General features: G+C 41.8%; 1 protein-coding gene across 1 annotated transcript in view; it reads left to right on the forward strand.

The window, feature by feature from the left end:
* Positions 1 to 264: 264 nt before the first annotated feature.
* The window catches only part of LOC104626014 (vitellogenin-2-like), a 24069-nt gene continuing 15365 nt past the window's right edge, over positions 265 to 8968 (forward strand). The window contains exons 1-17 of the mRNA XM_010293823.1: positions 265 to 304; positions 411 to 431; positions 538 to 689; positions 1976 to 2227; positions 2774 to 2935; positions 3022 to 3170; positions 3762 to 3912; positions 4029 to 4186; positions 4272 to 4437; positions 5305 to 5430; positions 5773 to 5991; positions 6919 to 7136; positions 7298 to 7395; positions 7694 to 7818; positions 7929 to 8030; positions 8638 to 8757; positions 8843 to 8938. Coding sequence (XP_010292125.1) covers positions 265 to 304; positions 411 to 431; positions 538 to 689; positions 1976 to 2227; positions 2774 to 2935; positions 3022 to 3170; positions 3762 to 3912; positions 4029 to 4186; positions 4272 to 4437; positions 5305 to 5430; positions 5773 to 5991; positions 6919 to 7136; positions 7298 to 7395; positions 7694 to 7818; positions 7929 to 8030; positions 8638 to 8757; positions 8843 to 8938 — 2355 coding nt within the window. The remainder of the gene's footprint in view (positions 305 to 410; positions 432 to 537; positions 690 to 1975; positions 2228 to 2773; positions 2936 to 3021; positions 3171 to 3761; positions 3913 to 4028; positions 4187 to 4271; positions 4438 to 5304; positions 5431 to 5772; positions 5992 to 6918; positions 7137 to 7297; positions 7396 to 7693; positions 7819 to 7928; positions 8031 to 8637; positions 8758 to 8842; positions 8939 to 8968) is intronic.

The raw sequence follows: 8968 nt of genomic DNA on the forward strand, positions 1-8968 counted from the left end.
ACGGCTTAGTAAAATTGTTTTACGAGGATATGTAGAAACTTTTGAACAATCTAGCAAAGCGTTTATATAAGCAAATCAGTGGGGATGCCAAGGTATGACTTGATTTCCGTTATTCCATCTGAAGAGAAAGTATGATTGCAAAAAGGGAAGTGTTTACATAAACTGATAAAAAACTTGAGAATTCAGCAGAACATAGCCACGTGTTCCTGAGCTTTCTTCCATAAAAGTCTCACCATGTCTGGCAGAGTCTCATTCACCTTCACTATGAGGGGAATCGTACTTGCACTAGCGCTGACCCTTGTAGGTAAGCCTACATATCCCTCCTCCATCTCTTTTTCCCAAAACTTCCAGTGGCAGCAATTGTATCTAGATAGAATGTTACTCATCTGGTTTTCCATCTGTTTTTGCAGGTAGCCAGAAGTTTGACATTGGTAAGTAAATTTCCTTCTATAACCTCCTTTCGGTGACTTTGTTGTGATTTCTATTTATGAGCACGTGCTTGCAAGTATTGTGAAAATGGCTATTTATTCCCCACAGACCCTGGATTCAGCAGCAGAAAGAGCTATTTGTACAGCTATGAAGGTTGGGTGTTGAATGGGCTTCAAGAAAAAAGTTTAGCCAAAGCCGGCGTGCGCTTGAGCAGCAAACTAGAGATCAGTGGGCTGTCAGAGGACACTTACCTCCTCAAGGTACCGCGTCTTCTTCCAAATGTACTATGCAACAGTGAACTATAAATCATGGTCACAATTGCACCTGGCTAATCCGTGATTCAGGAAGGCTGTAGGATACACAACCGGAGGCTTAGCGCTGTAGATGTCAGAGAATGATCTGCAAGCTGAAGTTGCAGAAGTGACGAGTGATTGGCATCCAGTCACTCACCGGTGTCTGTTGTGGAAATTGGTTCATAGCGGGTGTTCTTCAAGGCTTTGTGTCAAACAGAGGTGCCAAAATCAGGGGTTCTGTTAGAAAATGGTTATTTCTAACTCAAGGCACTGAAGCCTGCTCTGAGTTTCAGATTTGATTCTAGTCTCAACACACATTTCTGTGGGAAACCAGGACTTGCGTATGTAAAGTCATTGTCATGCAGGCAATTAATAAAACTAGACTTAAAAAGTCTAGATGAAGATAAAAGCTAAAGATTTTGACTTAGTTACAAAACAGAGCTGCCTCTTTGGGCACTGAGCTCAGTGACAGAGCTCTCACTGGTTGTAGTTGAGCTGTAGATCTTCTTTCACTGATGAGGGCAAGATGCCAAAACTATGGGCTAGGGATTGCATTTCGTACTATAGTCTTCATCCTGAAATTCTTACATGCGTGCACCAGGCTGTGCTCTGAGACACCTAAACTGGCAGAAGCTTTGCCAAAGTTACTAAAATTGTTTCTGATTTACATTGTGTCTCAGTATGGGGGAAAGAAAAGGTTTATAAATACATTTGGGTGGATTTAAGCAATTCACAAATATGAATCAAATAAAACAACTAGATCAGTAAAAAAAAAAAATTGGAAGGGGACGAGTTAAAATGAAACCTTCTGAAACAATTGTTGGGTTTTTTTTTACTTTTAGAATGATAGAAACTTTTTAAATGCTAAATTTCATCTAAATAAGAATATTTATATTAAGGCTGAAAAAATAGGGAGAATTTTATTTGAATTTTTTAAATTGCTTTCTGAATCAGCCTTTCTCCCTATAGAGTTAATGCAAGTAGAATGTTTAAAATGTCCTTGAGAGATAATCGCGATATGGTAACTGCTTCTGTAAGATGAAATAACACTGCTGAGCCCACAGGGTTCGTACTGATTTTACAATAGTGTAAGCAAGAGACAAAGCAATAAACAGCTGTATGAATTGCTAAGCCTATATTTGGAAGGAAAGCATATCGAACTAGTGATTACGTTAATTTCTTCCAATCAGTTTGCATATTTAGTACCAGAGTAATTTTATTCACATAAGTATGTCTTCTTAATTTCTTCTCAGATCCGCTCTCCACAATTTGAGGAATACAATGGCATCTGGCCCAGGGACCCATTTACTCGATCTTCCAAAATCACCCAAATGGTTTCTTCATGTTTTAGCCGGCCCTTCAAGTTTGAGTACAATAGTGGACGGATTGGAAACATCTATGGCCCAGAAGACTGCCCCGATATGTGTATTAACATAGTGAGAGGAATACTGAACATGATACAGATAACCATTAAAAAATCACAGAATGTGTATGAATTGCAAGAGGTTTGTTTTTTCCATTCTGAAACTACTTTGCTGAAAGGCTGTGTTCTCTTTAAGTGCTCTTCCTTCAAGTTGCTGTTTATTTGCATCTAGTTTCAAATTTTCATCATCTAAAAGTCAATTTTTATTCACATGGAAGAAAATGTGTGCATATATGTTGAATTAATTACCTGAGCTGGATTCTTTTTAAGACATCGGCCTTTAAGACTTAAAATGCAGTCCTTTGAAGAAAAAAGAAATATTAGCTATGAATGTATTTGTTATATAGCTTCCCTGATACAGCTACTTGAGCTATTTTATTTGTTTATTGTTGATATTGATTACTTTTTCATTTTAAACTCAGTCCCCTGACTGAGTATTGTTCACATGTCTATTTTTTAGTTCAATAGGATTAATTGTGAGTAATGGTTTCAAAACATAATTAAGACTGTTCAGTAGGTCCTCACCCTCCTACTGCTCCTTCAGAATCTTCATTCAATAAAACTTCTTCTCACGCAGTGAAATCCTGATATAATTGGGAAGTCTCATTATCTCTGTCGGTGTGCACAGGCTGGAATTGGAGGAGTTTGCCATACAAGGTACGTCATCCAGGAAGACAGGAAGAACAGCCGAGTCACCGTTACCAAAACCGTAGACCAAAATAATTGCCAGGAAAAGGTGTTGAAGCGTGTTGGAATGGCTTACATCTATCCTTGTCCTGTTGACATGATGGTACGTGAGATGTGAAAAGATCTTCTAATTACAAGCACGGCCATTGTGTTCCCATTCACTCTTTGGGTTCCTCTGTCCTCCTCCAGAAGGGAAGGCTCATAAAAGGGACTGCGGTTTTCTCCTCCAAACTGAAGCAGTCAGACAGTGGTACCCTCATCACAGAGGTGGTGTCGCAGCAGGTGTATCAGATCTCACCACTCAGTGAACCTACTGGTGTGGCTGTTATGGAAGCAAGGTAGGTGGGACGTGGGCTTGCGTCACAAAGTGAGAGTAATTAGAGATTTTGGCAGTCCCTTTCATCCCCAGTCGAAGTGAAATGAGAGTTGAGCTCCACAGCAGTTGGGTAAAGCTGGGAGTACTCATACTTGGGGTTTCCACACTCCTAAAAATTAAGTGAACCATTCTTTATTTGTACCCCGGTGAACTTGGCACTACAATCACATGGAAGAAAAGGAAAAAACCTCTTTAGCTCGCTTATACTGTAAGAATGCAACTTCACCACTCCGTCCTGAAAAAGGGTTAATTTATAGTGCCAGGAGGAAGATGATGCATATAGAAATAAGATCATTGATTACGCTGTCAGTAGCTCTCATTCAGAAGACAGAGGTTTAGTTCCTCAGAAACTATTTCGTTGTAGATAACTGTAGTACTATTTTGTTCCAGTTAGAAGGCTTTATCCACTAGCAAACTAAGATTTTACTGTGACGAGGAAAATGATTAAAGAGTGAAACTGGTACCATCACAGTATCACTGAACCACCAACAAGCCAAGGCAAATGGAGGAAGAGAGCTAATTAATTCCTCCCATCACATTTGTCTCTTGACAGACAACAACTCACCTTGCTCGAAGTGAGAAGTGAACGGGGGAGCGCCCCGGACATTTCCCTGCAGAGCTACGGAAGCCTTCGTTACCGCTTCCCGTCAGCATTGCCACAGATGCCGCTGCAGCTAATCAAGATGAAAAACCCCGAGCAGCGGGTATAGTATTTTTAGGTCTTCAAACTGCTGTCCTAATAGAAAAGTTAATGAAAGAGTGATGATCATAAATTCCAAAGAATGTAATTAGGTATGCCCTCTCTCATGTTTTGTAACAGATAGTAGAAACACTGCAGCACATAGTCCTGAATAACCAACAAGATTTCCACGACGATGTTCCATACAGATTCCTGGAGCTCGTGCAGCTCTGCCGGATAGCAAGTGCTGATACTCTTGAGTCCATTTGGAGACAATTTTCAGACAAACCCCGCTATAGGTATTTCATTATTTCATATAATTTTCCTTTTTTGGAGAATTGAGAGCTACAATTAAGGATTTTTTTTTTTTTAACCCGCTTGCAGGCGATGGCTGCTGAGTGCAGTTTCTGCGACAGGCACCACAGAAGCACTCAAATTCATCAAGAGCAGAATTCGCAGTGATGACCTTAACTACTTTCAGACTTTTCTAAGTGTTTCTTTTGCTCTCCACTTCATGAAAGCTGATGAACACACTGTTCCAATAGCAGCAGTGAGTAAATCCGTGTGAATCTTTCCCATCTGATAACAAAAGGAATGATAATTGATGACAACTTTTGATTATAAAGTACATTAGAGACTGGATTCTCCTCTCATGAACACCAATTTTGTGTAAATGTTGAACCATTAATTTCTTTTGGCACTGTACATACATGAGAGGAGACACAGTTCTGGGTCTTCATTTTGCTACATGGGCAATAAAAGCCATTCTCCCATAACAGCTTCTGAGAATAATTCCCATTTTAGTTTGCTGGGATCACGTCATGCCTTCTACAGACAAAACTTTGTCCACTTGAGTCTCTTACTTCTGAAACAAATGGTGATTTGCATATTATGTCATTTGAATAGCTCTTTTAATTGAAAACTATTCCTACAAACTAGAAAGTGTTGCAAGGGAACGTATTAGTGCAAACAAAATATTTTGACACTATAATGAATCATTTATTCTGAACAGGATTTTTCCCATCTCTAGTCAGTATTCTTCCTTCCAGGAAAAGGATATGATGTGAGAATGCATCATTAATATAATTGTTACACGTTGTTGTAAGGATATTCCATTTATAGATTGATGTTTACCCATAATTTTGTATTGTCAGTGTTATGCTCAGTTGAGGAAAATAAAACGGTGCTATATAAACTTACCTATATATGCTTATTTATACTCAAACTAGTGGGGAATTAAGTTCCTAAGTGAAGCTTGCAAATGAAATGTCTATGAGCTGATTTAATTTGTTTGGGTGTGAACAATAATCATTTTGAAACTGCTCCTGTCAGATAAGCTCTGATAATTTTTCTGCTCTGGAAGCTATGTGAAGCACTGTATTAAATACCAAATTAAATTTATTTTTTTTCCTCATAGGATTTAGTGACCAGTTCTCGAATTCAGAAAAGCCCCATGCTTCAGCAGGTTGCCTGCTTGGGATACAGTTCTGTGGTCAATAGATACTGTTCTCAGACCTCAGCTTGTCCTAAAGAAGCTCTTCAGGTGGGTAGCTTTGTCTCAGGTTGTTCTTAATAGTTTAGTAATGTTGATTACATTAGCTTAATTCTTTTAAGGCGCAGTATAAAAATGGTAATTGGACTTACAAACACACATTTCATAGGTCTCCTTCAGAACAAAGGCAATGAATCATTTTGCTAATGTAGATATTTGCTTCATCGCTGAAAACACATTTTCCACATTGTAAGGTAAAATCCTGAGAGCCATTACTGCGTAATCTTATTAAAACCAGTTGGTTTATTGCGATAGGCTTTTCAGTGGGTAAGGGGAACACTGTGGACATTCTATACATTAGGAAGAAACGACTGAACTGTGCTTTGCCTATAGCCCATCCATGACCTGGCAGATGAAGCAATCAGCAGGGGCCGTGAAGACAAAATGAAATTAGCTCTGAAGTGCATTGGTAACATGGGGGAACCAGCCAGCATCAAGCGCATCCTGAAATTCCTTCCTGTATCTTCATCCAGTGCTTCTGATATCCCCATTCACATTCAGATTGATGCCATAATGGCTTTGAGAAAAATAGCTTGGAAGGACCCCAAAACAGTAAGTATGATCTGTCAGATTTCTTTACTTACTGAATTAGAGAATATATACTGTACAGCATAATGCATTTAATGGTATCATGTCTGTGGATTCAGCATGTTTTTTAAAAAAAGGATTATTTTTAATAAGAGCACAATACAATTTGGTATTTCAGCTGATGTTTTCTCCTAAGCTGTAATAATTGTTAGTCAGTAGGAAGCTTCCAGAAGGATATCATCAGCGTTCCTTTAGTCATACTCCGGTGCTGGTTATATGTAATGGAAATTTAGCCACCTAAAAGTCAGACACATAATTTAGCCTGCCTCGACAGTCAAGAGGAGACACTTTCTATTGACCTCCTAGGTCACCATTGCTCTGCCTCTTTTAGACCCTTCCCTTCAGGCTGGATGAGTCAGCACTGATGTCCCGCTGAGGTTGCTGGCATGGTGAGCGTAGGCAAGGCTCCTGCCTTTCAGATAGTTTAGATATAGGAGCTATATGAGACAGCATCCACTCAGACTGTCTTTGTTGAGCTGTTGAAGCTCCCCTTTTAAAAGTGGTCTAAAATAGTGAAGCATGCTCACCAAGTCAGTGGGGTTACGCCAAGGAATGAATCTATCTTATTATCTACAATTGTTTTTTTTCTGAAGTTATTCACTAATCTCTGAATGTCAGTAATGCAAAAAGCTATGCTGATGTCTTTTTGATTGCGGTGGGTTGACCCAATACATTGATACACGGACATTTATTTCAGATTCAGTGCCCACCCTTCTGCATGGCCCCTTCAGTTGTCTTAATAAAACGATGTGGAACCATGCCGTAAGACCAGGAAACCTTTCTGCAGGGACAAGGGTCCCCTCTCCTGTGTTTCTTGTGGGTTATGTGTGGATCCAGTCTGCAAAATAAGTCTCAGTTATCGGTAATGCCGCCGCTGTTTTCTCGCCGCAGGTGCAGGGATGTCTCATTCAGATCCTTGCAGACCAGTCGCTTCCTCCCGAAGTGCGAATGATGGCTTGTGCTGTTATCTTTGAGACGAGGCCTGCCCTTCCTTTAATAACAACGATAGCTAACGTGGCAATGAAGGAGAGCAATTTGCAAGTGGCCAGTTTTGTGTATTCCCACATGAAAGCTTTGTCGAAGAGCAGATTGCCGTACATGTACAACATGTAAGTAGAGGCAGGAATGAAGTGGGCGATCTTCTGCCAATACTAAGTTCTGTCACATTCTTGTCAGCGAGCACTGCATGTGCTGACACGCTCGATTCAGTTTGTATCTTGACGGGGTGCAGCTTTTTTCTGGATATTATTACCTTTCTCGTTCTGCTCAGATCTTCGGCTTGCAATATCGCCCTTAAGCTGCTGGCCCCCAAACTGGACAGGCTGAGCTACCGGTATAGCAAGGTCGTGCATATTGGTGGTTACTTTGGTGAGTAAAAGCCTTTCAGTGACCAGGAGACTTTCACTTCAGAAATTCATTCTTAAGAGACGTGAAGTTTTTTGGAGAGATACGGCATTCTGTGTTGCAATAAGAAATTGAATTAAATGTGACAGTCACATGTTTAGAAGTACGTGAGTAGCCATTTATTAATTTGGGCCTAAACAGCTAATATTTATGTAATGATACATCTTCGACTTGGCAATGGAAAAAGCTGCAGAACTACAATCTTGAATGATAAGCAGGACGGTTAGAAAAAATATGTGTCTTTTGTTTACCTCTGCCATAGATAACTATAAAGTTGGAGCTGCTGGAGATGTCTTTATTATGAACAGCCCAGGAACGATGTTCCCATCCGCGGTAATTTCCAAGCTGATGGCATATTCTGCAGGGTCAGTGGCTGATTTGGTGGAGGTAAATAGTCACCTAAATCAATAATAAAGCAAATTAAAATTGAAGTTGACGACGGAGTTTCATCTCTGTGAGTATGTTTCAGACTGCTCCCCCTCCTGCTCTTTTGCCAGGCTGGTGTCCGTGTGGAAGGCCTCACAGACGTCATCATGAAACGAAATATCCCGTTTGCTGACTATCCCACATACAAAAAGATAAAGGAGATTGGAAAAGCTGTAGGTATTTTCAGTAGCGCAAGGTGCGGGTTACGTGAGCGGGTATCCAGGGAGGCTTCGCATACTAGTTAAGCCCTGCCTCGGGAGGCCCACGACCCGCCCGGCAGCCAGCTCGAGGGTTGCTGTGAGAGAGCTCTGCAGGGGCCATCGCTCCGGCCACGGTTGCGATGGCTTCTGCAAGTCCTCGCGCTGGCCCTGCCTCGCCCCCACCTCCTGTACGGCCGCAGAAGGAGCGTGGGAGGAGAGGGGGGAGGCGGGCCGAGCCGCTTCCTCCTCCCTCCCTTCGTCTACCTCGTTTAGTTTACAAGGACATACCCTTGTCTTCGGGTGAAAAAGGTGACTTGTTGCTGTGCTTTCAAACTGGGCTTAGTGGTACTAATGGCGCAGACCCTCCGCCCAAGTGTTACTGCATCAGAGGGCAAAACCCAGGGCAGGAAGCTATTCGTGGGCCTCTCGGTGGCAGGGAGGAAGTGGAATTAGCGGCCCTGTGCTGCCTGCAAAGCAGCAATAGAAGACTGCAGCTTGATCGGTGACGGGTTTGGTCACCCCGCTGAACTGTGAGTGTCACGTTAAGGAACTTCTGCTTGTTTCTGTATCTGCTCCCTAGCTGCTGGGGTGGAAGGAGCTGCCCGCAGAAACCCCCTTGGTATCAGCCTACGTGAAAGTCTTTGGCCAAGAGCTGGCCTACGTCAACATCAATAAGGAAGTCCTGCAACAGGCTATGAAGGTACCAGGGACGCCACTCTTCTTTGCAAGATTTGACACCGTTGTATTTTTATATCCCAACCTCTTGGATCTCTGTTTTACTGTAGACTGTGCTGGAACCCGCTGACAGGAACACAGTGATGAAGAGAATCGCCAGCCAAATCCGCAACGGCATTGCAGGACAGTGGACACAGCCGGTGTGGCTGGGGGGGGGGGGGGAACACAGTTCCACC

Source organism: Phaethon lepturus, unplaced genomic scaffold (genome assembly GCF_000687285.1).
Source record: "Phaethon lepturus isolate BGI_N335 unplaced genomic scaffold, ASM68728v1 scaffold1699, whole genome shotgun sequence".
NCBI lineage: Eukaryota > Metazoa > Chordata > Aves > Phaethontiformes > Phaethontidae > Phaethon > Phaethon lepturus.